The following is a 27,694-nucleotide window of genomic DNA, read 5'->3' as shown; positions in this document are numbered from 1 at the left end:
CCCGAGGTACCACTGTAGTAGTAATAATAATAAATAGGTCACCAGAGCTCCTCAAACCCTTTCCCCAGCTGCTTCTTACAAATATTTCCTTCCCTATAACATCCTGATCTGATGAGTCACAGGGTGCCACCAACATCCATGGCACTTTTTTTTTGCATAATTGTTAATGGAAGCAGTTCCCTGCCTCGAGGCGCTTACAGTTAAAGGGATTAGACAGATGGGAGAGGCATAGGATGAGTATGAGGAAACTGGGCTACACCTCCTTAGACTTTGTAACCCGTCAGGCCGGGCAGCTTATTGCAATCCTGGCACAGTATCAACGGGCAGAAGTTTACCTCAGTTCCTAACCCGCCCTCTTCTTTCTCCGTGCTGCAGTTTTGATCTCTTGGTGAACTCGGCGCATCTGGCTCCTCCCAGGTGAGAGATGACCCGGGTGAATAGCAAAATGAAGCCCTCTGGCCTGCGAGGGGAAGTTGCCTGAGGAGAAAAGGGCCGATTGGGCCGGCCTTTGGCTGCGGTGCCGGCTGGCAACCTTACCATGGCTCATTCCAGCATCTGGAACAGCCTCAAGTCTGTGCTGAGGAAGAACAATGACCCCTTGTTCCTGAACGACTGCAGTGCCTTTGACTTCTCGGACGAAGTTGGCGAGGAGGACTTCCCCAGGTTCAACAAGCTGCGGGTGGTGGTTTCGGAGGATGCGGCGGACGCTTCGGCCAACGGGGCCCACCTGGGCCCCCACTCCGACGACGAGTCCTTGCTGGACAGAGACATTGCTCTGCGGAATGCGCAGACCGGACCCGGCGCAGAACCTTGTAACAATTGCAACAAGCAAAGGGAACTCTCGAAGCAGAAGAAGGTGAAGAGGCGGCTGGTTCTAGCAGCCGTCCTCTATCTCCTCTTTATGACAGGGGAGCTGATAGGTAAGAATGCCTTGATCTCTCCTGAGAAGGAGATCTTTCAATTGCTTCGCTGTGCCTTCGGGGACAGTCTTTTAATTATTTACTCTTTGGGACCGTCGGGTGACATAGCTCAGAGGGCATCTTGAGTAAGTCAAAGCAATGTGCAGGGGAAACGGTAGAAAAGGGCATTGCCACCTTTGCAAATTACTGTTACATTCATCGATTCCCTTGAATAGTATGTCTCCATTTGCAAAGTGGAGATTTCGCCTTCCGGTTGGTGATGCTTTTCTGAAAGGGATAAAGGAAGTTTAGTAGTACAGTGGCATCTCGGGTTACAGACGCTTCAGGTTACAGACTCCACTAACCCAGAAATAGTGCCTTGGGTTAAGAACTTTGCTTCAGGATGAGAACAGAAATTGCGCGGTGGCGGCGCAGCGGCAGCAGGAGGCCCCATTAACCAAAGTGGTACTTCAGATTAAGAACAGTTTCAGGTTAAGAATGGACCTCCAGAACAAATTAAGTTCTTAACCCGAGGTACCACTGTAGTAGTTGTAATAATAATAATAATAATAAAACCCTCTTTATCTCTCTCTCTTTTTAACCTCCTCGAGAGGTTCAGAGGGTGGCAACATGAGAACGGGGCCTTCTCTGCAGTAGCTCCCCATCTGTGGAATGCTCTCCCCAGGGAAGTTCGCCTGGCGCCTTCTTTATTCACCTTTAGGTGCCAGGCAAAAACGTTCCTCTTTAACCAGGCCTTGGTTACATCCGATTTACATCCTATGCCCTTTTAAAATTTTGGGGGGCAGGGGTAATTAGGTTGCTGTTTTTATTTTTATTAGGTATTTTGTGGTTTTATATCTTGATTTTATTATGTGAACTGCCCTGAGACCCTCGGGTATAGGGCGGTATATAAATTCAATAAACAACAACAACAATGGGGCACTATGTAGCTCAGTCAGTAGTGCGTGAGACTCCAAATCCCATGGTCATGAAAGATTCCTTCATTGCAGGGGTTAGACTAGATCAGGGGTCTGCAACCCGCGGCTCCGGAGCCGCATGTGGCTCTTTTACACCTTTGCTGCGGCTCCGGGGCGGATACTAGTGAGGGGAGGAGGCGCATAGTGCGCCCCGACATTCCCCACTGTGCCGGGCGCTGTACTGGCTGTGACGTCACATGGGAGCGGTGCGTGCGTTAGTCATGCACCGTCCCGACGTCACCTTCCCGCCCGCCTGCCCGCTACATTGAAAGGGGGCATGTACGCTGGTCACTGCATTGTAAGGGGCATGTACGCTGGTCACTGTTTTGAAGGGGAGTGAAGAACACACACACACAAAAAGGGTAACTTTAACGTTTATTTCTATGAGGAGGAGTAATTCTGAGGGGTCAAACAAAGAAATAATAAAAAAGTGACAAAAAGTTATTTTTATAATGACGAGTTTTGCGGCTCCCAGTTTTTTTTTCTTCAGAAACGGGTCCAAGTGGCTCTTTTTGTCTAGACCCCTGGACTAGATGATTCTTGTGGTCCCAACCAATTGTACACTTCTATGATTCTGTGATCTGCTTAGCTGTATGTCACATGCCCAGAAGTAACAGCCTTGAGGCTTTCTCTTGAACTGTGTGGAATTTACACGGAAACTGTCCCTCTGATGGAGAGACATTTCCGAAAAGTTAGTTGCGGCTAAATTCCATGAAAATCAATGGGCCTCAGCTTAGTCCCATTCCATTGTTTTAACTGGGATGATCATAATGGATTGTGACCGTTGTATTTGTTACATGCATAGTTCAAGCTCTTTCTCTGACATTCATCCTGTATAAAATCGTGCGGTTATTCTGGACCATGTGCTTTTGTTTTTGTTTCAAAACCACAATGTTTCCCCCATTAGCTACTTCTTATGTTGAATGTTCTACCCACCCCAGTTGGATTTATGCCAACTGTGAACCTTATAAGTGTTTGTTTGTGTAATGCTTGCATACATACGTGTCAAGATTTAAAGCCCGGAATAAAATCACATGGTTAGGTTTTTTCATTTTGAAAAAACAGAAGTCATCAAATCATCAAATTACCGGCCATAATCTAGCACTGTGTTCACAACCTTGGGCCTCCAGCTGTTTTCGAACTACAATTCCCATCATCCCTGACCACTGATCTTGCTAGCTGAGGATTATGGGAGTTGTAGTCCAAAAACAGCTGGAGGCCCAAGGTTGGGAAATGCTGATCTAGCATACGGTACATAGGCATTCTTAAACCCCATTCATATCAACAGCATTCAAAGTATGCACAACCATGAACTTTCACAGGTACAGATATTACAAAAACCTTAAAGGTAAAGGTAAAGGGACCCCTGACCATTAGGTCCAGTCTTGGCCGACTGGGGTTGCGGCGCTCATCTCGCGTTATTGGCTGAGGGAGCTGGCGTACAGGGAGCTGGCTGAGGGAGCTGGCAAACCAGAGCAGCGCACGGAAATGCCGTTTACCTTCCCGCTGGAGCGGTACCTATTTATCTACTTGCACTTCGTGCTTTCGAACTGCTAGGTTGGCAGGAGCAGGGACCGAGCAACGGGAGCTCACCCCATTGTGGGGATTCAAACCGCCGACCTTCTGATTGGCAAGTCCTAGGCTCTGTGGTTTAACCCACAGCGCCACCCGCGTCCCACAAAAGCCTTAAGTAACTGCAAATTATAATCCATAGAATTTGTTCGTAGAATTGTGGAGTTGGAAGGGACCGCAAGAATCATCTAGTCCAACCCCTTGCAATGCAGGAATCTTTTTGCCCAACTTGGAACTCGAACCCATGACCCATGAGATTAAGAGTCTCATGCTGTACCAACTGAGCAATCCCTTCAGCCAGTGTGATTACTTGGACATATTCTTCCTGCTATAATTTGTATTCCTGGACTTTCTGTTCAGATTAATATCTCTTCGGTTAATTATTCTGACATTCTGGGTTCTTGCAGCTAGCAGCACCCTTGTTAGGTATCGGTAACTAAGCAATGAAACTTTTCAGATAAATTACCAAAAAACAAGAGGACTTATTTAAGCAGTGTTTGGATTTAAAAAAAAAAAAAAACACCTTTGCCCTGCAGTCCAGCAACTGGATCTATACTACTTTCCTCCGCATGTTTCTAAAAGTCATGTGAAAAGTTTTGTTGCATAAAGTTCCCCGTATAAAGTTGCCATTTGGTGAATGACGGCAAATGAGGGTTGTTTCCAGTCAACCCAAACTTTGTTGATGTGGTTTTGAATATGGTTTCAAAGGCCTGTGTTGTGCTTTCAGCGTGGGAAGTGTTTCCCGTTTAGATGTTCCATTTCATAAATAACTTGGCATATACTTGTGGTGGGCAAATACAGTTAATAAAACTCTTGGGCTGGACGCTTGCAGCTTCCTTGGACTTACTGGAAATGCAGTTTTTCTGAGACGTAGCTCTTGTTCTTGAGGTGGTTTGTGGGACAGGAGTCTTTGTTAACTGCACCGTGGCAGAAGTTCAGAGATACTCTGCAGTCTGGAAACCCTCAGACAGTCAAGTTAACCAAAGCAAATGCAGTTTTGGGGGTTTTAAAAATAGTTTTTATTATTTTTTTCTAATTTACATTTCAAGATATTCATTTAGACAACATTAAATCAATGACCCCCCTTCTCTTTCCGTGATTCGTTTTTCATACAATATATCCCTGCATATTACATGAACTAAACCATTCAGTAATCCATTGTTAGTAAAGGTAAAGGGACCCCTGACCGTTAAGTCCAGTTGTGGACGACTCTGGGATTGCGGTGCTCATCTTGCTTTACTGGCCGAGGGAGCCGGCGTACAGCTTGCGGGTCATGTGGCCAGTATGACTAAGCTGCTTCTGACGAACCAGAGCAGCACACGGAAACACCGTTTACCTTTCCGCAGGAGCAGTACCTATTTATCTACTTGCACTTCGTGCTTTCGAACTGCTAGGTTTAAATGAACACAATTTTCACCCAAATAATCAGTAAACATATATTCTTCTTGTTCTGTTATTCTGTATGTTAAATCTGCAAGCCGTGCATATTCCATCAGTTTAAGTTGCCATTCTTCTTTGGCTGGGACCTCGCTCATTTTCCATTTGGGGGCTAGCAAAACACGGGCCACAGTAGTAGCATACATAAATTATATTTTTGGATACCTGGGTGCAGTGGCTGACTTCTCAATCTCCACAGGAAAAATTGCCACCTGGCCTATTATTTCCCCCCACGCCGCACCAGTTTTCAGCTCTGAACCTCCTAAGCTGCTTGCACAAAGATTTGTGATCAGCCAGCCATGAGATAGGCCTTTGTCCTTCATGGCTCATTGAAGGCGGCAATGAGACAGACATCAGGCTCATTATTGACCGGGATGTTAACATGCCCTTTTTGAAATCTCTTCTACAGAGGAGGCAATAAGGAGACTTCTTTTTTCTTACTCTCCTATGGCAATCGGGTTGCTGTGGACACACCTCACCCCGCCACTTCCATCGGCAAAGAAGTGCCTCTGCCGCTGGCACTGATTTTGGGCAACATCGTGCCCCTTGGGGGCAAGATCTCACCCAAAATTGGCACTGATGGTGGCGGGGTGCACAGTGGTAGCAAAGCGGGCAGTGGCAGGAGCAGGGAGGTAGTGGTGGCAGCAGTGGCAGGGCAGAGAGGCACTTCCCGGTGGAGGAAGGGAGGACAGGAAGAATAGTTTGTGAGCCAAGCGCTTATTTAAAAGTAAAGGTAAAGGTAAAGGGACCCCTGACTGTTAGGTCAAGTCACGGATGATTCTGGGGTTGCGGCATTCATCTCGCTTTATTGGCCAAGGGAGCTGGCGTACAGCTTCTGGGTCATGTGGCCAGCATGACTAAGCCGCTTCTGGCGAAACCAGAGCAGTGCACGGAAACACCGTTTACCTTCCCGCCGGAGCGGTACCTATTTATCTACTTGCACTTTGAAGTGCTTTCGAACTGCTAGGTTGGCAGGAGCAGGGACCGAGCAATGGGAGCTCACCCCATCACAGGGATTCGAACCGCCGACCTTCTGATCGGCAAGCCCAAGAGTCTCTGTGCTTTAACCCACAGTGCCACCCACGTCCCAAGCACTTATTTAGAGCAGGGCTAAAGACCTAGAGGTGGAGGAGGAACTTTATTTTAGGATCTGTACCTCATTTTCATGGTACTATGCATGCCCACAGTCTTCCTCCACGCACAGGTTCCGCCATCTAATCACAGGGGCAGGAGAGGCACATTAATCCCACACAATAGATCGGTACATGTGATTATTGTTGCTCCTGGAAAAAAGCCATGGAAAAGGTTTGTCTGTTTTTCAGTTTAGTTCCAAGGCTACAATGGTTGCGACCCATCACTGCCGGTAGTGCTTCTTTTTTTGAAATAGTTTTTATTTGCTTTTAGAAGTATAACATCATAACAACACATCCATACACATCCACATTTACATATTTCTCCGCATCTCTGGACTTCTCACCTCCCCTTCATGGGTCCTTCTTATTAAACCTTTTCTGCTGCATCTTTTCCAGTAATCTGAGTTTTATATAACTCCACTGTCTCCATAGTACTTGCTACATTACAAGTGTTGCTGCAATCCTGCTGATGTTTTCACCTGCTTACAGTGGTCTCCAAGATAAATTATGAATTTTTCCCATTCTTTGTTAAAGTTTTGGTCTTCTTGGTTCCTGAGCTTTCCGGTCAACTTTGCCATTTTGGCATATTCCAATCGGGGCGGAGCAAGGTGGTGGTGGTGGTGGGGTCATCACCAAGGGGGGTGACATTCGGCGCACTGCCTGCCCGTGACCCCTGCCTACCCTGAGCTGTGGGGGGAAGTGGGGTAGTTTCGCTGCCTAATAGAGTGGAACCTCGGTTTTCGAATGTAATCCATTCCGGAAGGTTGTTTGACTTCTGAAAACCAAGGATCAATGGGCGGTCGGCAAAATCCATTGAAAAATGGAAAAACATGCAGTGGAAGCCGTTCGATTTCCAAAAATGCGTCCGAAAACGGAAGCAATTACTTCCGGGTTTTCAGTGTTCGGGTTCCAAATTGTTCAGCTTCCGAGATGCTTGAAAACCGAGGTTCCACTCTATTAACTTGTATGTGCTTGTTGCTACAGGTCCTTTAAAACACACCCTAGCATATTTACACCAGGGCTATAAACCATGTTTCATATACAGTGGTACCTCAGGTTAAGTACTTAATTCGTTCCGGAGGTCCGTACTTAACCTGAAACTGTTCTTAACCTGAAGCACCACTTTAGCTAAGGGGGCCTCCCGCTGGTGCTGCACCTCCGGAGCACAATTTCTGTTCTCATCCTGAAGCAAAGTGCTTAACCTGAAGCAATATTTCTGGCTTAGCGGAGTCTGTAACCTGAAGCGTATGTAACCTGAAGCGTATGTAACCCGAGGTAGCACTGTATGTGCATTGTACGAGATGTTTTTTTTCTGCTAAGGGCTTAATATGCTGTAATGGCCTAGAATTATTACGACCCCAGCACAGCTGCATTTATTCATTTGTTGATATACATTTTAAATTGTAATGGGTGGATATGGCAAATGATGTGCTTGCGTGTGCTTGGCGGCTGCTCCCTTTTGAGGGTACACTTGGCTTTACTTCTTTCTAGCACAGACCCCTCAGTATTATAGACCTAACACAGATTTTCCTTTTAAATTTGCACGTCAAGGTGGATACGTTGCCAACAGTCTAGCGATCATGACGGATGCGCTTCATATGTTAACTGACCTCAGTGGCATTATTTTGACCTTGCTTGCTTTGTGGCTATCTGCAAAATCACCGACCAAAAAATTCACCTTCGGATTTCACCGCTTAGGTACGTAATCTTTTTTTATTTATTTTTTATTGTAGTCATTCTAATAGAGCTGTATGTGCTAATACATCTAAGACCTGTATCCCTAAACTGTGCAAGCTCATGAGGGACTAATAGCCTTTGAGAGCTACAGTTACAGTTACCTTGGTTCCCGAATGGCTTAGTTGCCGAACAAATCGGCTCCCGAATGCCGCAAAACCAGAAGTAAGTGTTCCCGTTTGCGAACATTTTTTTTGGAAGCTGAACGTCCAACGCAGCTTCCATATGAGTGCAGGAAGCTTCTGCAGCCAATCGGAAGCCGCACCTTTGTTTTGGAACAGTTTTGGGAGTCGAATGGACTCCTGGAACGGATTAAGTTTGAGAACCAAGGTACCACTGTATTTTTAAAAGTTGATTTATGAACTTAAAGCAGGCGGTATTGGTGGGGAGGAGGAATAGTAAAGCCCACTTTTACCTGTTCCTTTATGCAGCAGACACTTTTGGGTGTTCATGCATTCCGCCCTTCTTCTTTTTGCTTTCCTGTATATGTTCTAAACATATTGGGTGTTCATTTAGAAACGGTGTTTGCATCAGGGCCCTGACAGGCTTATTGTAGTGTGAGGTTCCGTAGGCAGAAGCTCCTTCATCATGTGCACAAAAAGGAGGGCAAGTTCAAGGCCTGTAGCTCAGTGGTTAGAGAATTTGCTTTGCATGCAGAAGGTCCCAGGTTCAGTCCTCAGCATCTCGAGGCAGGGGACGTGGGTAGTGCTATAGTTTAAATAACTGAGCCTCTTGCGCTTGCCGATCAGAAAGCCAGCGGTTCGAATCCCCGCAACGGAGTGAGCGCCCGTTGCTCTGGCCCCAGCTCCTGCCAACCTAGCAGTTCAAAAGCACACCAGTGCAAGTAGATAAACAAGTACCACTGCGGTAGGAAGGTAAATGGCACTTCCATGCGCTCTGGTTTCCATCACGGTGTCCCGTTGTGCCAATCGGTTTAGTTCTGCTGGCCACATGACCCGGAAAGCTGTCTGTAGACAAACGCCGGCTCTCTCGGCCTGAAAGTGAGATGAGCGCCACAACCTCATAGTCTCCTTTGACTGGATTCAGCCATCTAGGGGTCCTTTACTTTTTACCTTTTTTACTAGGTAGGGCTGGGAGAGAACCCTGTCTGATATCCTGGAAAGCTGTTGCCAGTCAGTGTTGAAAATTCTGCACTCAGTGGATGAAGGGTCTGACTGATGTGGTTTAGGGCAGATTCCCATGTTCTGAAGATATAAGGCAGCAATCCCATACTCGCTTCCCTGTAAGCACAGGTCTAAGGTGTACCTTCTAAGACAGCTGCTGTGCTGTTAGAGCAGGGCTGGGGAACCTGTGGTCCATCAGCTGTTACTAGACTACAAGTCCCATCTTCCTTGACCTTCGGCCATGCTGACTCCCACATCATCTGGAGGGCCACAGGTTTTCCCCATTGCCAGGTCAGAGTGTCAGTCTTAGAACTGGATCGCATCCCCACCCAGCCATCAAGCCCACTGGGGGATCTTGAGCCAGTCTCATACAGCTCCTCCTTCTGACTTGCAACCTAAGAACATAACAGCCCCGCCGTCAGAGACCAAAGGTCTGCCCAGTTTAGCATTCTGTTCCAGTGGCGTCGCATGGGTTGCCAGAACCCGGGGCCGTATGGAGGATGGTGGGAGGGAAATGAACAGAGTATGCATGTGTGTTCAGTTGCCTAATGACGTATGCGTCACCCAGCAGATCATAACCACAGAGATAAAGAAAAGAGCTGTTCCGTTGTATGGAGGGGTCACTTTCTAGTTTGCATGGAGAAGCCATTTTCAGATTTCCACCCGCTAACAAATCTGCGCATGGGGCCTCCTCATGCTACAGCACTGTTCTGTTCGCACAGCGACCAACCAAATACCTGTGGGAAGCCCATAATCATGTGTAGCTTTGTGCTTCACACACACACACACGCGCACACACACACACACATATATAATTTTTATTAGTTGTTTTTAACATATCATTTTCAACATACTTTTACATCTTATTCAAATTTTTGACTTCCATCATTCCTGTCTGAAATTTTTCCAATCTAATCTCTCAGTATGCATTTCTTATCTTCCCTATTACATTTCAAACTCATAACCAATATCTCTATCTTTTTCTACTTTGTAACACTTCGTATATTTCTCCTTACAAAACTTCTTGCGTAATTTGTTGATTACAGTTGCTCTTCAAATAATTCATATACTTCTTCCAATCTTCTGTAAATCTCTGGTCCCGCAGGTTTCGAATCCTTCCCGTCATTTTGTCCAATTCTGCGTAGTCCATTAATTTCATCTGCCATTCTTCTTTCGTCAGAATTTCTTCTTGTTTCCATTTCTGGGCTAACAATATTATTGCCGCGCACAACTCCTTCTTCTGACTTGCAACCTAAGAACATAACAGCCCCGCCGTTAGAGACCAAAGGTCTGCCCACTTTAGCATTCTGTTTCAGTGGTGTAGCATGGGTTGCCAGAACCTGGGGCCGTATGGAGGGTGGTGGGAGGGACATGAACAGAGTATGCATGTGTGTTCAATTGCCTAATGGCGTCTGCGTCACCCAGCAGATCACAGCCACAAACATAAGAAAAGTAGAGCTGTTCCCTTGCATGGAGAGGTCGCTTCCTGGTTTGCATGGAGAAGCCATTTTCAGATTTCCACAAATCTGCGCATGGGGCCTCCTCATGCTACAACACTGTTCTGTTCACCCAGCAACCAATCAGATACCTGTGGGAAGCCCATAAGGATGTGTAGCTTTGTGCTTCTTGGTTAGAATGTCAGATTAGGATTTGAGAGACCAGGATTCAAATCCCCGCTTGGCCATGTAGCAAACCTTGGACCAGTCACTGCCTCTTAGTCTAGCCTACCAACAACAGGGTTGTTGTTGAGATTAGATGAGGAGGGGGAGAGTCATGTCGGCCACCACTTGGAAGAAAAAAAGTGGGATATAAATGTAACAAATGAACAAGCAAAACGATATAACGTTCTTAATAATAAATGCTGAATTAGGCCCATTGATTTCAGAGGAGCTGTGTATTTGTGGTTAAGTTGATAGACGTGTCTTTAGAAACTATTACAGTTTATCTCCTAAAGCCAGGGCAGCACCCACCAAAAGTTTCCAAGAACATTTATCAACTCTTAGAAAGCAAAGTTGCGAAACAAAAAAGTGTGTTGCAATTAAAAAATGCACTGACTCAGCTCTGTGTTAGGTTAGTCTCTGATCAGATTATTTAATTCACTGTTCATGTGACTTCTACTTCTTCTTTAAAGCTATAATTAGATTTTTTTTCAGTCGTGCTTTTTGTTTTTAGTTCCAAATTGTAATGGGGGCCCCATGGGAGATGCACATAATAACCCTAAGCACTGGGGTGTATTTAAATGCCTTTGAAAACGACTCCTGGCCCCGGTGGGTTATATTTCAGTCATAAGGATACTCATGCCACAAAATTAAAAACTCTTGAAAGAAAAGGTTCGTTACTGCCAAACTCCTTATCGCTTGAGACGGAGGAAGACTTGCTACCGTACAGTATAGTACAGTATGGCTTTATAATGAATTGATGAGCTGATACTGTAAGCCCAGTGTGTAGGAAAATGTCTCTATCTAGGAATAAAAGCTTGGCAGGCTCAGTTATGAAATTTAACCCTCCTCCTAGATGGAGTAAAAGGAGACTTTGGAAATATTTTTTCCCCTCACAGGGCCCGTTAATAGTTTCACTCTTCAATTTTTATGCTGCTTTTCTGTTCTGTTTGCCTGTATTACATAGTTTTCTTTCTTTCTTTTTTCTATTTTTTGTTTTTTTGTTGTTGTTGTTTAGGTATTACAACAACTTTAGAAAAATAATTAAAACCAAATTGCTTTGAGAACACTCAGGCATTATTATATGACAGCATCAGTTACTTTTATCCTAATAAATGTTTTTTTTCTTTTGTATTACGTGGTTTTACCACACTGTCCTATGTATGATTACTCGGAAGTAACTCCCAGGTATTCAATAGGTCTTTTTCCTGGAAAAGCTACTTGGATTACTGCCTTAATATTTGTTCATTTTTATTTATTTAAAAGGATTTCTAAACCACTCAGTATTGAAAATGTATTTAAGTGGTATACAGAAATACAAACAGCAAAACAGTATAATAAAATCAGAAATTAAAAAAATACAGTATTGTTGTATTTTTGATGTATGCATGTCCTCTAAGTCACCCTGGTTGGTTTTTTTTAAGATAGTAGGAAAAATAGCTTATATTGGGCTCATAAGACTGGGAAGGGGACACGGGTGGTGCTGTGGTTTAAACCGCAGAGCCTAGGACTTGCCGATCAGAAGGTCAGCGGTTCGAATCCCCGTGACGGGGTGAGCTCCCGTTGCTTGGTCCCTGCTCCTGCCAACCTAGCAGTTCGAAAGCACGTCAAAGTGCAAGTAGATAAATAGGTACCGCTCCGGTGGGAAGGTAAACAGCGTTTCCGTGCGCTGCTCTGGTTCGCCAGAAGCGGCTTAGTCACGCTGGCCACATGACCCTCTCTCAGCCAATAAAGCAAGATGAGCGCCGCAACCCCAGAGTCGGTCACAACTGGACCTAATGGTCAGGGGTCCCTTTACCTTAAGACTGGGAAGCAGCTGAAGGATTTTGAGTTCAGTTTCTCCTAATAAGATCACCTATTATTATTATTATTTTTTAAAGAACCTGTGACAGCTTTGCAGAGTAGCTGTCTTGCAGCCAGCTAATCCATGGTGCAGTTTTTGCTAATTAAAGGACCTTATGATGTTGTACGGCATGGACTTTCCAAACTGAGGGTTCCAGGGACTCTTTAGATTCTTCAAAAGCTTAAATGGGATTTCTCCATAGCTTATCTGTTGGTTTCCCCCAGGCATATGGTCACAGCCATTGTGAGAAGATGCTGGAATAGTTGGAGTATCTGCCTGATCCAGCAGCCTCTTCTCGCATTATTATTTTCTTTTGAAATGATTTTTATCTGATTTATCAAGTATAACATTATAATAATACAACCATAGGTAAAGTTAAAGGGACCCCTGACCATTAGGTCCAGTCGTGGCCGACTCTGGGGTTTCGGCGCTCATCTTGCTTTACTGGCCGAGGGAGCCGGAGTACAGCTTCCAGGTCATGTGGCCAGCATGACTAAGCCGCTTCTGGCAAACCAGAGCAGCGCACGGAAACGCCGTTTAACTTCCTGCCGGAGTGGTACCTATTTATCTACTTGCACTTTGACGTGTTTTCGAACTGCTAGGTTGGCAGGAGCAGGGACCGAGCAACGGGAGCTCACCCCGTCGCGGGGATTTGAACCGCCGACCTTCTGATCAGCAAGTCCTAGGCTCTGTGGTTTAACCCACAGCGCCACCCGCGTCCCTTATTTATTGACAATATAACCATACACATCCATATTTAAAGATTCCTCCAAATCTCTGGACTTCCCACCTTCCCCTCAATGGATCCTCTTGTCAGCCTTTTCAGCTACATATTATTCAGTAGTCCATATTTTATGTCTCTCCATTATCTCCGATAGTACAGTTGTACCTTGGTTGTCGAACGCCTTGGTACTCATACGTTTTGGCTCCTGAACGATCGAAACCCAGAAGTGAGTGTTCCAGTTTTCGAACATTTTTTTAGAAGCCAAACGTCCAAAGTGGCCTCCAATTGGCTGCAGGAGATTCCTGAAGCCAATCAGAAGCTGTGCTTTGGTTTCCGAACAGTTTGGAAGTTGAACGGACTTCCGGAATGGATTCCATTCAACTTCCAAGGGACTACTGTATTTGCTGCATTACAAGTATTTTTGCAATCCTGCTAATGTTTTCATCTGCTTACAGTGGTCTCCAAGATAAATTATTATTTTTCCCCACACTTTGTGAAAGTTTTGGTCTTCTTGGTCCCTGAGCTTTCCAGTCAATTTTGCCAACAGATTAATTTGCCATTCTTCTCTGGTAGGGACTTTGCCTTCTTTCCATCTCTGGGCTAGTAATATCCGTGCGGCTGTCATCATGTACATAAAAAGTCTTTTCTGTTCCTTTGGAATAAAAGGTAAAGGGACCCCTGACCATTAGGTCCAGTCGCAGACGACTCTGGGGTTGCGGCGCTCATCTCGCTTTATTGGCCGAGGGAGCCGGCGTACAGCTCCCAGGCCATGTGGCCAGCATGACTAAGCCGCTTCTGGTGAACCAGAGCAGCGCACGGAAACGCCATTTACCTTCCCGCTAGAGTGGTACTTTTTTATCTTCTTGTACTGCGTGCTTTTGAACTGCTAGGTTGGCAGGAGTCCTAAGGAATATCAGCTCCTAAAATTCCTAATAGAAAAGCCTTTGTTGGAAATGTTTAAATTTACATTATTAACATTTACTTAACCTAGCCTGGATTCAGTGTACAGTGGTGCCTCGCAAGACGAAATTAATTCGTTCCGCGAGTTTTTTCGTAGAGCGAGTTTTTTCGTCTTGCGAAGCACCATGGCGGGGAGGGGTGGGGAGAAGCAGGGCAGCTGCCGCAGCCGGTCCTTGGACTCACCCGCGCCTTGTGGCCACCGTGCGACGCGGCTGCTGGAGGGCGGCGGGGCTCAGGAGTGCGACTCCGGCTGCAACGCTGGCTGCTGGCGGCAAGGGCTCCTGACGGGAGCGTGCGAGGGCGGTGGGCAGCGGCGCGAGGCAGCCGAAATGGTCGGCCGGAAGGTGGGAGAGAGCCGGAGGAGTGAGGAAGCGAGCGTGCGACCGTCGCCATGACAGGAGAGGCAGGGCTGTTTCGTCTAGCGAAGCAAGCCCTTAGAAAAATCTGTCTTGCGAAGCACCTCAGAAAACGAAAAACCCTTTCGTCTAGCGGGTTTTCCGTCTTCTGAGGCATTCGTCTTGCGGGGTACCACTGTAATTAAAAGTACCTTAGAAATGCTAAACGTTGCATGATGTTTGTGCGCAGATGCTCTTGTAACAGTGCTGCTGTTTTTTTCTCTCTTTCCCAGAGGTGTTGTCTGCCATGTTCAGCGTCTTGCTGATTTATATCCTCATGGTTTTCCTCTTGTACGAAGCTGTTCAAAGGACCATCCACATGGACTACGAAATCAATGGGGATATTATGCTGATTACAGCAGCCATTGGGGTAGCGGTCAACCTTATGTAAGTGTTCCTTTTCTTTCTGTTGAAAGTTAGCCGCCTTCTTAGCAAGGGACTCCTGTGAAGAAAGTCCCAGAACTGCTCCACCGTTTCTCTTTTTTATTATTTAAATTTTTATTTATACTTTTCAAGTTTAAACATTTCACTAGTTTTACAATCGCTTTATCATTTCAAAATTTGACTTCCTTCCCCCTCTTTCTGCGGCTCCTTAATTTTTTTGCTTTTTAAAATATCTTCTGCATATCCAAATTCATTTAATTTGCTCCTTTGCCCACTGTTTCTTTATGCCAGTCTGTCACGTATCTCCTGTCAATCCTCTTCAATTGCCAAAAAGGGTACCAACTGGATCTTATTTGTCAGAAAGAGCCAGAAGTAAGGTTACTAGATTTTTTTCAGTGAATCCAACTTCAGTAGGAATGATAGGATTTTGTATGGGGACTGATTTGTAAATCCGGGGACTGTCCCCGGGAAACGGGGACGTCTGGTAACCTTAGCCAGAAGTCACTCCTTTCAGAAGAGAGGTTCAAAAAACCTCCGCTGCCCTCAATGTTCCCCTGCCACCATCAGGGTTTCAGAATGGACTTTCTATGAAGCTGACTCGCCTCACGACTATGGTGTAGTCAATAGGCTAGAATTACAGTATTTTTTGCTCTATAAGACTCACTTTTTCCCTCCTAAAAAGTAAGGGGGAATGTGTGTGCGTCTTATGGAGCGAATGCAGGCTGCGCAGCTATCCCAGAAGCCAGAACAGCAAGAGGGATTGCTGCTTTCACTGCGCAGCGATCCCTCTTGCTGTTCTGGCTAATGAGAGTCAGAATATTTTTTTTCCTTGTTTTCCTCCTCCAAAAACTAGGTGCGTCTTATGGTCTGGTGCATCTTATGGAGCGAAAAATACGGTAGTCCAGTTTGAGAATTTTAGGTGCCAAAATCCCAAGGGAACAGAAAGGTTTATCTATGTACGCAACCACGGCTACGCGATTGCTATTAGCTCAGAGATGGAAAGAATAAAATGTCTCTACCGGAGAAGAATGGCAGATCAAGTTGATAGACTATGCCGAAATGGCAACAGTGACCAGAAGAATCAGAAATCAGGAAGACCAAAATTTTAATAAGGAATGGGGAAAATTTATAATCCATCTTAAAAACCATTGTAAACAGTTAAAATTGTAAATGGGACTGGAATAACATGGTGAACTTTGGACATAATGGAGATGTAAAAGGGCAGGAGAGAAGTCCTGGAGATTCTGTGGAATCTTCTTAGTCCTGTTTGGGAGCCGGGGTGCTCTGGTTTATTTTGTATTCTGGCTCTTGCCTGCTTTCCCTCTACCTTTTGTTTTTAGCGAAGTCTCCTAATTTGACCACTGCAGTGGATGCGATTGCCAGCTTTGAGGTTCTAGCATCCCCATGTACCTGGGCACTTAGAATTCCTGGTGCTGGAAGTTTAGGATCAGTGCAAAAGCAGGAAGAGGACAAGCCTTTATCTTGGTGGGATGATTTGATCTGCCGGCCAATGAGGCAGCGCGAGTGCGACCACCGTTGCTCTCCTGGCTTCTCAACCTGGTAGCTTGCTGGCTTTTATCAAGAGGCAAGTGTGTCACACCTCTCCCTTCTTGGTGACCGCTCGCAACCAGCTTTGTTTGGGAAGCCAGGAGAACAACGGTTCCCTTTCTGTGCTACCTTACTGACTGTGGGTGGTGCTGTGGTCTAAACCACTGAGCCTCTTGGGTTTGCCAATTAGAAGGCCAACGGTTCGAATCCCCGCAATGGGGTGCCTATGAATGCTTCTGTTTTCAAACACGCCTCGGAAGTCAATTGACTTCTGAGGCGCGTTTCTCCATTTTTTCAATGGATTTTGCCAACCAGCAATTGCACCTCGGTTGTCGAACATTTCAGAAGTCAAACGGTCTTCTGGAACAGATTACATTCGACAACTGAGGTTCCACTGTATATTGTTTTCGGTCTATTAGAGTTTAATCACTTTTCAATATATGTTATGTGTGTTCTTTCTCTCTGTTTACGGTGGCCTAGCAGTAAAAAGCATGGTAGACCATCACCAGCTGTACATTTAATTGTAGCTACATGGGGGGATGCAGGTGGCGCTGTGGTCTAAACCACTGAGCCTCTTGGGCAGGCATAGGCAAACTCGGCCCTCCAGATGTTTTGGGACTACAACTCCCATCGTTCCTGACCACTGCTTCTGTTAGCTAGGGATGATGGGAGTTGTAGTCCCAAAACATCTGGAGGGCTGTGTTTGCCTATGCCTGCTCTTGGGCTTGCCGATTGGAAGGTCGGCGGTTCGAATCCCCGTGATGAGCCCCCGTTGCTGTGTCCCAGCTTCTGCCAACCTAGCAGTTCAAAAGCATGCCAGTGCAACTAGATAAATAGGTACCGCTGTGGCGGGAAGATAAATGGCATTTCCATGCGCTCTGGTTTCCATCACGGTGTTCCGTTGCGCCAGAAGCGGTTTAGTCCTGTCGGCCACATGACCAGGAAAGCTGTCTGTGGACAAACGCCGGCTCCCTCGGCCTGAAAGCGAGATGAGTGCCTCGAGTCCATAGTCGCCTTTGACTGGACTTAACCGTCCAGGGGTCCTTTACCTTTTTTACCTTTACCTGTAGTTATAATCATGGATATATCTACAGTAATAGCTAGCGATGGAACACCATGTTCATTCTGAGGCAGCCGTAACATTTAAGACAAAAATGAATTTTCAAAAAGGTTTTAATATATGTGTCCAGTGTACAGTAGTACCTCTAGTTAAGAACTTAATTTGTTCTGGAGGCCCGTTCGTAACCTGAAACCGTTCTTAACCTGAGGTACCACTTTAGCTGATGGGGCCTCCCGCTGCCGCCGCACGATTTCTGTTCTCATCCTGAGGTAAAGTTCTTAACCCGAGTTACTACTTCTGGGTTAGCGGAGTCTGTAACCTGAAGCGTTTGTAACCCGAAGCATTAACCCGAGGTACCACTGTCCTAGCAGCTTGCATTTGTGGTTTGCCCTCTTCATGCTTACAAAAAGAATGAAACGTGCTAACATCTGGGGTTGGGTTTTTGGGGGTCTTCCTCCTTATCTCTGTTTTGTTTCAGCTTCTTTCCTTCTACTTTCCCTTTCAGCATGGGCTTTCTGCTGAACCAGTCTGGCCACCTGCACTCCCATTCGCACTCCCCCGCCCCCGTTCCTCCCTCCAGTTCCTCTTCTGCCGCAACTCCTGGGCACGGTCACGGTCACGGCAGCCTGGCAGTGAGAGCCGCCTTTGTGCATGCCCTGGGAGACCTGGTGCAAAGCATAGGCGTTCTTGTAGCTGCATACATCATTCGTTTCAAGGTAGGGCTTTTCATTAGACTTGCAAACAAAGACATTTCTCACCTTGGGCTGGTCAGAGCTTGAACTCCACAGGAACCTGTATGTGCTCTTAACTTTTTCCCCCAGCATGCAGGGATTTGCATGCAGAACTGTAGTTCTGCTTAGCTCAGTGGGGAAATTATTGTGGAGCTTCAAGCCCTCCCAGGAACAGCAGGGTTGGACAAATTAGGATCTGGGGGCTAGGAGCTGGGAATATTTACTTTTTAAATATTTTATATATATTTATACCCCACCCATCTGGCTGGGTTTCCCCATCCACTCTGGGTGTCTCCCAACAGAATACTAAAAACACGACAAAACATCAAACATTCCCGAAACAGGGCTGCCTTCAGATGTCTTCTAAAAGTCAGATAGTTGTTTATTTCCTTGGCATCTGATGGGAGGGTGTTCCACAGGGCGGGTGCCACCACCGAGAAGGCCCTCTGCCTCGTTCCCTGTAACTATGGGATATGGCGAATTTGGACAGCTTGCCTTGCTTAAATCAGCCTAGCGGCACACGAAATACCAGATTCTCTGTTCTGTATATAGAATCATAGAATTGTAGAGTTGGAAGGGACCCCACGGATCATCTAATCCAACCCCCTGCAATGGAATCGAACCTGCAACCTTGGCGTTACCAGCACCACGCTCTAACCAACTGAGCTAAGCGCCCACTCCCCCGCTACATATTCTTGGCTTAGCATGATGTATGTCCTCTGAGTGCAATGCTCTGATGGGAGTTTGCCTAGCTTAAAAATGCTTTTATACCTGCTTACTGAAATAGGCAAGGAAAGCTCTCCTTTTTGTTTGGGAACCGTAGGGAATGTCATCTGCAGGGATGAGGGGCAGGGCCTTTTTTCCTTTTGGACCAATTCAGTGGAGCTTCTTCCAAGAGAAGCCTGTGAATACTCAAAACAATTGATGTGTAGACTCATTGTCAACCTACCTTTCTATACATTGTAGTACTCAATACATATTTATATTTTAAAACCAGCGTAGATTTTCAAAATGTTATTTAGAAACAGTTATAAGCCACTTAATCAAAAAGATTCTCTCTCTTTCGCTATATGGAGAATTTTTATATATATTGTATTATTAAATTATATACACACACACACACACACACACACATACACATATATACATATATATATATATGTTCATTATTTTATTTTTAAATTATATATATATATACACACACACACACACACACAGTATTTTTCGCACCGGACCATAGGGCGCACCTAGTTTTTAGAGGGGGAAATCAAGGGGAAAAAATCGTCCTATAGAGCGAAAAATACGGTATTTATTTTGTATTTTTATGTTGTGAACTGCCCTGAGATCTGTGGATGAAGGGCAGTATACAGATTTATTTATTTGAAATAATAATAATAATAATAATAATAGGTTAAGCCATCTTAATCTGCTCCACCTGGCCTGGGGAGCGGGACCCACACTCATCCTGAATAGCTAAAAGGCTCCTGGGAGGGCACTGGGACATCGCTGGAATAACGCTTGGGTTGCGGCAGCTGACTAAAATGTCTTAAACGGTTCTCATTTTTGTTCCTCTGTTTCATTTTTGTTGAGTTGGTGTTGGTTAAATGTTTAGTTGGGGTTGACGGTTATTTTAGTTTGGGTATAACTGTAAACTGTTGTTTGTTGTTTATTGATTTATTGGTTTGTTTGTTGCTTGTATCAGATATTTGTTTTTTAATGTTTGATGTTTTGTTGTGTTTTATATGTTGTAAGCAGCCCAGAGTGGCTGGGGAAACCCAGCCAGTTGGGTGGGATATAAATTAAAAATTATTATATTATAATTACTTATGCAGATGTAATCTTACCAGGCTTTAACCTTCTTTGTTTCAGCCAGAATACAAGATTGCTGACCCTATATGCACATATGTATTCTCAGTCCTGGTGGCTTTCACAACATTTCGGATCATCCGGGACACCGGAATAATTGTACTTGAAGGTAATGAAAGATCAAACTCCTATATTCGAGGTGCCCTTTCAAGAGCAGATAGAAGCAATGAGCAAGTGGAAGCAACAATGGCTGTACTACTTACCGTATTTTTCGCTCTATAGGACACACCTTTTCCCCTCCAACAATTAAGGGGGAATGTGTGTGCGTCCTATGGAGCGAATGCAGGCTCCTTGGCTTCAGTGATAGCAACGCGAAGCCTCCGAAGCGCAGAGGGAGCTCAACGACCCCTCTTGCTCTCCAGGCTTCAGGGATAGCCGCCTGAAGCCTCCGGAGCGCAGCGGGAGTTCCCGCTACACTCCGGAGGCTTCGGGTTCCTTTTGCTGAAGCCGGGAGAGCAAGACTCCCCTGGCTTCAGCAGAGAGGGAGAGCTACGCAGCACCCCTTCAGCCAAGCGGGAGGAGAAATGGAAGGGGTTCTGTTTCTCCTGCTGCTTCGCTGAAGGGGCGCAGAGCAGAGAGGGGGAGATTTTTTTTTTCTTGTTCTCCCCTTCTAAAACAAGGTGCGTCCTATGGTCAGGTGCGTCCTATAGAGCGAAAAATACGGTGCTTTGGTTTTCTAAATAACTTTCAAAATCTTGATCAATAGTTTTGAAAATTTATGCATTTCACTGTATGTGGTTGTCTTACAAGGTGATTTGGCACTGAATCACAGCCGGACATCTGAGATTTACTCAAAATCTTCGTTGATCATTTCAGTTGTGCTCAGGACTTTGTTTCCTCAGCCAGATCTCAGTGAAACTAAGTTCTGGCACCTCTCAGGTGGGTGCCATTGCCATGCTAAGAGAATGAGGGAGGTGTGGAAAGAAGAAAGACTTCTTACCAGAGAGGAATGGCAAACTAAGCTCTTGGATTGTGCCGAAATAGGAAAATTGACCGGAAAGCACAGGAACCCAGAAGACAAAAACTTCAAGAAAGAATGGGGGGGGGGATTATAATTTCTTTAGGAAACCGCTGTAAGCAGATGAAAACATTAGCAGGATTTTAATAACACTTTTAATGTCACAAATAATATGGACAATATGGGCAGAGACAAAATATAGATTATAAAATAATATGCAGTTGAAAAATGTCGACAATAGGACCCAGGGAGGGGATGGCGGGAAGTCTTGAGATTCAGAGAAATCTCTATACAGTGGTACCTCGGGTTACAAACGCTTTGGGTTACAAACGCTTTGGGTTACAAACTCTGCTAACCCAGAAGTTGTTACCTTGGGTTGCAAACTTTGCCTCAGGAAGAGAACGGAAAAAGTGTGCCGGTGGTGTGGCAGCAGCGGGGGGCCCCATTAGCGAAAGTGCACCTCAGGTTAAGAACGATTGTGGGCTAAGAACGGACTTCTGGAACGAATTAAGTTCATAACCCAAGGTACCACTGTATATGAATATGTATTTCATATTGTTATAACTTGGTATTTGTAAAATGAAATAAAAGCGATTTCAGAGAATGAGGGAGGTGTTCATGCTGAGTTCTGCAACCTCTTTTTCTAGAAGAATAGCACTAGTTGTACTTCACCCAGAGGACTTAAACTTTTTATTATGCTGTCGACTGAAACACATGTTTCTCTGGGAGATTCCACAAGTTAGCAGCTTTCAGCCAACAGTGTCAGAAGCTGTGCTAGCTGTTGTTGACGGATAACCCTAATAAGGCCATTCTAAATGATGCAAATGACTTTCCCATTCTGCTTTATTGAATGTTGGTTCCCTTTCATACCGCAGATTTACAAGAACTCATCCATCAAATTCCTAGCCAGCTGCCGTGAATTGTTTTCATCTTATGTTAACAGCTTCATGCAGGTCTTTTGCAGTCTCAGCCCAATCCTAGATTTGCTGCCTTGTGTTTACTCAGGTGTAGGGCTGTGTGATAAATCACCATATCATGGTATTGAAATCACATCCTGATAAGTGTTTCAACAAGGCAATATACCTGTAAACAAAAGATGGACACTTAACAAATTCCCAGGGCTTTTTTGAAAAAATATTTTTTATTAATATTTCTGTTTTACAATTTAGAATATTCATTTAAACATCCTTAAAGTACAGAGGTACCTCAGGTTAAGTACTTAGTTCGTTCCGGAGATCCGTTCTTAACCTGAAACTGTTCTTAACCTGAAGACCACTTTAGCTAATGGGGCCTCCTGCTGCCGCCGCGCCGCCAGAGCCCGATTTCTGTTCTTATCCTGAAGCAAAGTTCTTAACCTGAAGCACAATTTCTGGGTTAGCGGAGTATGTAACCTAAAGCGTATGTAACCTGAAGCGTATGTAACCTGAGGTACCGCTGTATCAATGACTTCCCTTCTTCTCTTTCCATGGTTCATTTTGCATTTCATAAATCTCTGCATATGTTACAAAAACCATACCATTCAGTATTCCATTTTTGCATCCATCAAAACTTATTTGGACTCTTGAATTAACTTAATGCTGCCCGTGTTTTCAAGTGTACACAATCCCCCCCCCCATATATTCAACAAACTTTTTCTAATCTTCTCTAAACATACCGTATTGGCCCAAATATAACACTCACCTTTAAAATTCTGCAGGCATTCACACCCGTTCCGTTTTACCGTATGTCCGTTTCAGCAGCGACATCGTAAAAGCCAGTTTTTGTAAGGTCGCGAATTTAAGCCGCACTTTAACTTTTCACGGTTGGGATTTGGAAAATAAAATAAAATGAGACTTATATTCAGGCCAATACGGTATGTTCTTCTTGTTCTCTTATTCTATATGTTAAGTCTGCAAGCTGCACATATTTTGTCAGCTTAAGTTGCCATTCTTCTTCAGGTGGGACAGTTTCCAGGGCTTGCTGAGAAAAGCCTGCTTTATAACATTATTGTAGAAGGAGCCTTGCTTCAACAAACTTTAGTTAAGATTAGCCACAGTTTAGTTTTTGAACAAATTTGTCAATGGTTCCCCAAAATTGCTGAGAACCAGTGCACTGCTATTTCCGAATAAATGTTATCACTTCAAAGTGACTGATAACATTTCAGTTCCTAGAAAAGCAGAAGATGAAAAAGTTTATATGAGTGTTTTCCCTTGAGGCACTTTCACAATGTGACTAAATGGCTGCTTTTTATCCTTTTTTAAATACTCTGCTCAAGTTTAATATAATGGCATCACATAACAATCAACAATAATTCTAAACATCTAAAACTCATGTCCTCCTTGTAGGAGTTCCAAGGCATTTGAATGTGGATCGCATTAAAGAGGAGCTAATGAAAATTGAAGATGTGTTTTCAGTGGAAAACCTGAATATTTGGTCATTGACTGCTGGAAAAACCATTGCCATAGTCCACTTGCAATTAGGTAAAACTGGGAAGCAGGCAGAGCTAATGGTTGTGTTAATGAAGCAGAATCATGTGATTAAATTCAATCAATAAATCAAATTTTTTTTGGGGGGGGGTCATATTTGTGGTTTGTTAACTATGAATTAATTTATTGTTTCCTGTGTTCTGTTTCTAGATCAGGGATGGGAATCTGGGGTCATTTAAATGTTGCTGGACTTCAGTTGCCATCATCCTTGACAATTGACCATTATCCCCCTGGCAGAGCTCCCATAATTACTTGGGGGAAGCCAATACTCTTTAAGGTGGCACCCCAGTGCTTTAGATGCGTGATGTGAAAGTAGCTTCTCTTCCCACAGCCCCCTGCCATTTTCCTCCCCCCCCCAACCCACCGATACGATTGCTCTGCCCATGTTTTGGTGGCACTTACTGTGTCTTCCTTGCTTTCCAGTTCCTGGCAGTTCATCAAAGTGGGAAGAAATCCAGTCAAAGGCCCAGCGGTTGTTGCTGAGCACATTCGGAGTCTATCAATGTTCAATCCAGCTTCAGAGTTACAGGCGAGGAGAGAACAAACCCTGCGCAAGCTGCCAGAATTCCAGTGCCTAATTTCTCCACGCTTTTTTCTTTGTCTTTTTGGGAGGACTCGCTGCCTTATTCTTCTTAACCTTTGCAGCCAAAAGACCACGAAGCAATAAATGCAAGATTTGCAAACGGAACGGAATCCCTTGGGCTGGACTAGTATTGGCAATCCTCTTGCAACCAGAAGGGTTTGGAACGGGGTCAGAATTCCCCTTTCCGTGAAAACGAGTTGTAACTTTCTCTCTCGCCGTTCCTTCCGGCCAGGGTTTTCATGCCAATATCTATACATATCCAACAAATTGTTTACAGATCACGTTGCGGTTGGCGGATACCTCGTAGCGCACACTTCCTCGTTGCCATTTGTTAACTTCCAACAGTGCTTGCCTGCTTTCCTAAAGGGCGCCGAGAATTAACTACTTGAGTTTAAAAAGAGTTGCCAAGGTTGATCATGTCTGTGATCAAAAAGGTTAATGATCCCTGAACTGGTTACACCGTATTTTATCTCTCTCCAACAGCTATGGTTTTTTTTTTACTACCTTGCCTAAAACAAAAACGATGCTGCTGGTATAGCAGAACATTTTTTTATAAGTTGTCTCTCTTCATTCAAACTTGAATACATACTGAGAAGTATAGCTTTTGCAGTAACCAGTCCTGGAAATTTTAGCTTTAACCTACGATCCAAACCAGAAAAGGTCTTTTCCTGGGACAAGCTATCTGTTGTTTATCTGAAGACTTTGGGGCTGGACCCACTACGTTTGTAAAGAATAGTTGTCTCTCGTATCTTTCGGCGTAGGACTTTTACCATAGAAAAAGCATATTTAAATTTCTTTTCAAATATATATAATTTACTTTGAGACGATTCTTATCGATCATCTTGGATATCTAACATTTTAACCTGCTTCAAGAGGCTGTTTGGTTAAGCATGAACCTTAATTCTAGTGAATAAATATGTCGTAGGGGACTTTTTGTGATTGATTTGCCTCTTGCAAGAGAGGGGGGGGCCTTATAGAAACCAGATTTAAAGCAGAGATCCAATCAGTAGATGTACTGTAGAATAGCCTGCACCAACTCTGTGCCCTGCAGATGTTGTACAGCTGTCATCATCCCCAGCCAGCACAGAATTGTGGTCCATCTGGCACTGGGTTGGTGAAAGTTGTAGACATTCAGGAAATAAAGAGAACGAAGGCGTCAGATACACTGCAGCCCCCGAAACTTACAATTGTGAGCATATGGTTTCCATTTCACCTTTACATTTCCTCCCGATAAATATCGATTTTGCATGGTAATGTATGCTAACGTGTGCCAGTGAAATGTTAGTGATTTGGTGAACTGTACTGCCTTTTAGTCAAACAGAAGGACGCCCACTGTCCATTATTTTTTTGGTTGTCATTCTTCTCCTAGCAGTCTAAAAGTAAAATGTTCCATTTTTGGGCCTGTGTCCATTATTTTTTTTGGTTGTCATTCTTCTCCTAGCAGTCTAAAAGTAAAATGTTCCATTTTTGGGCCTGTGTTGAATTGCAGGCCTTCAGAACTGCTTCCCAGGCACCAAATTATTACTGGATTCTTCCTAAAATTTTTGAGTATAGAGAAGGTGAAATCAGGAGAAGGAACTGCAAGACAAGAGATGGTTCTTCTGGAGCATAGCTAATCCAAAGCCAGATACCATGAGAATTAGTGGTGTAGAAATTTATATTTTAAAAATGCCAGGGATTTGACCTCTGATTCTTTACATCTAAACAGAACTATCGGTGTGAATAAGATTGCGGTGTAACAAATACATGGTATAATCTCTTGGAAAGGTTTGATCTTCAACTCTGAAATCCGAAGCAATCAATATTTTAAAGCTTAGCTTGCCACATTTTATTTTCCACCGTAGTTTTTGTATCGCCTGTAAATAGGGCTAAAGAAGCCAAAAAAAGAGAAAATAATCCCACTTAATCCCAACAAACAACAGAAATAAGTATCATCGTTAACAATTGCCAGCATGTTTTGACTAATTGGATAACTATTTTGCTGTTTGGAGCATAATAGTTTGAAATCTGTTCTTTTTCCTTCACAGATGAGATATTTGTTATTGTTTTTAAGGACCAATATCTTCTCATGAAGGGTGACTTTTAAAATTAACACTTCACGAAAGCAATATGCATAGTTATTTAACTTTAAATTATTATTCAAATGCTTCATGCAAAGGAAGGATGACTTCAGATTTTATTGGACTCTAGTGCCCATTGACAATTGGCTAAAACTGATGGAATCTGGAGTTCAACAAGATCTAGAGAGCAAGCGATTCCTTGAAGAGCAAACTCTCTCCAAGTATCTTAGGATATGGTACACTGATGGATTTATTTTTATGCCCATTTGCTGGATTTTATGTCGCTTGGGACTAGCCAACTTTCCCCCCTTCTGCTCAACCCCAAGACAAAATTTCAGTATTAGAATGAGCAAACTGCACTAAATGATATCGAAATGAAGAACTGGCATATTTGGGACCCTGTTGTTTTGATACACGACAATAGAAACACAAAGCCATATCTCAGTTTGTGAAACTTTTTGTGTATCCCTCCTTTATGACCTTTTCGGAAGTCAGGTATTTTTGCACACAAATGGATATTCATAATGGATATTTCATTAAACTGGGGTTTACAGTACACCTAATTAGAAACTGGGGGTTTGGTAGATCTGTACTGTACTTGGAGTTTTTTTTAATTGTAATTATATACTATATATTTGTTTAATGAAACAAATGTGTTGCTTTACTGTGGATTTATTAAATTGATTATTATACTGCCCACTTATGAGTTATTCTTACTACTCTTTTGTGAACTCTGAGCTCACTTTGGATTGCAGATGAGTAGATAAGTGATGGTTTTTATTTTATTTTTTTTCTTGCCTAGCCAAGAGCAGACTTTAAAGTGCCTGGGCAAATAGGGTTAAGTTTTGACCTGGCACCGAATCAGTTGTAGAGTCAGTGCCAGACATGCCTCCATACGGAGGGCATTCCAAAGGTATCGTACCATGACTTGGAAGTACGTGCCCTGTTTCTTCATCTCAGTGGTATGTGTGCATTTGTGCAATGAGAGTTAATTGCTGTTTTCAATCTACGTACAGTATTTCTATATTTTATTCAAAGGACAGGCGAGGCCCTGGGCTTAATCATAGATTGCAGTGTGTGTACGTACACTAGTGGCCACAATTGTGTGGGAAACTTTTGGGGAAAGTGTATTTCTGAGGCTTGATGGCTGATAACACCACCTCTTTTTTTTGGAGTAATACCATAATATTATATATCAATGGAAAGATAATTTAATGAAGAATGTAATGTAACAAAGTTTGTTCAATTATCTGTATTCTATCAAAAGTTATAGCCAAATAACCACAAAAAGGAAGCACAACTTGCATAGGTTGATATGCGTAAGCTTTCCTTCATTTGAATGTAGCCAATGAGCATGAGTGTTTGGAGAGCCAATCAGGTGTTACGAGCCATCAAACCTCGGAAATACACTTTCCCCCGAAAGGTTTCCACAATTTAGGCCACTAGTGCATAGAAGTTTGGGTTCCTCCAGAGCAAGGCCAGTAATGACAGTGCCTAACTTAATCTGTTCCGGAAGTCTGTTTGATTTCTAAAATGTTCAAAAACCAAGGCTCAGCTTCTTATTGGTGGAGGCGCCCCAGAAA

At 44.0% G+C, this 27,694-nt stretch overlaps 1 protein-coding gene across 4 annotated transcripts in view; it reads left to right on the top strand.

Annotated features, from left to right (window-relative positions):
* The window catches only part of SLC30A4 (solute carrier family 30 member 4), a 28,277-nt gene extending 1,467 nt beyond the window's left edge, over positions 1-26,810 (top strand). For 2 of the 4 annotated variants that reach the window (XR_014504587.1, XR_014504589.1), the window contains exons 2-9: positions 376-920; positions 7,570-7,716; positions 14,690-14,843; positions 17,954-18,164; positions 20,049-20,154; positions 23,328-23,462; positions 23,892-25,430; positions 25,504-26,810. Coding sequence is in view for 1 of the 4 variants with exons in the window: in XM_083412168.1 (XP_083268294.1) it covers positions 539-920; positions 7,570-7,716; positions 14,690-14,843; positions 17,954-18,164; positions 20,049-20,154; positions 23,328-23,462; positions 23,892-24,046 (1,290 nt within the window). In the remaining 3 variants the exon portion in view is untranslated. Of the gene's footprint in view, positions 1-375; positions 921-7,569; positions 7,717-14,689; positions 14,844-17,953; positions 18,165-20,048; positions 20,155-23,327; positions 23,463-23,891; positions 25,431-25,503 lie in introns of those variants that run through there. The other 2 variants (XR_014504588.1, XM_083412168.1) reach the window with 2 other exon arrangements.
* The last annotated feature ends 884 nt before the right edge of the window (positions 26,811-27,694 follow it).

The sequence above is a fragment of the Podarcis tiliguerta genome, assembly GCF_965153285.1.
Source record: "Podarcis tiliguerta genome assembly, chromosome: 14".
Taxonomy (NCBI): domain Eukaryota; kingdom Metazoa; phylum Chordata; class Lepidosauria; order Squamata; family Lacertidae; genus Podarcis; species Podarcis tiliguerta.
This window is presented reverse-complemented; position numbering and strand designations above follow the sequence as displayed.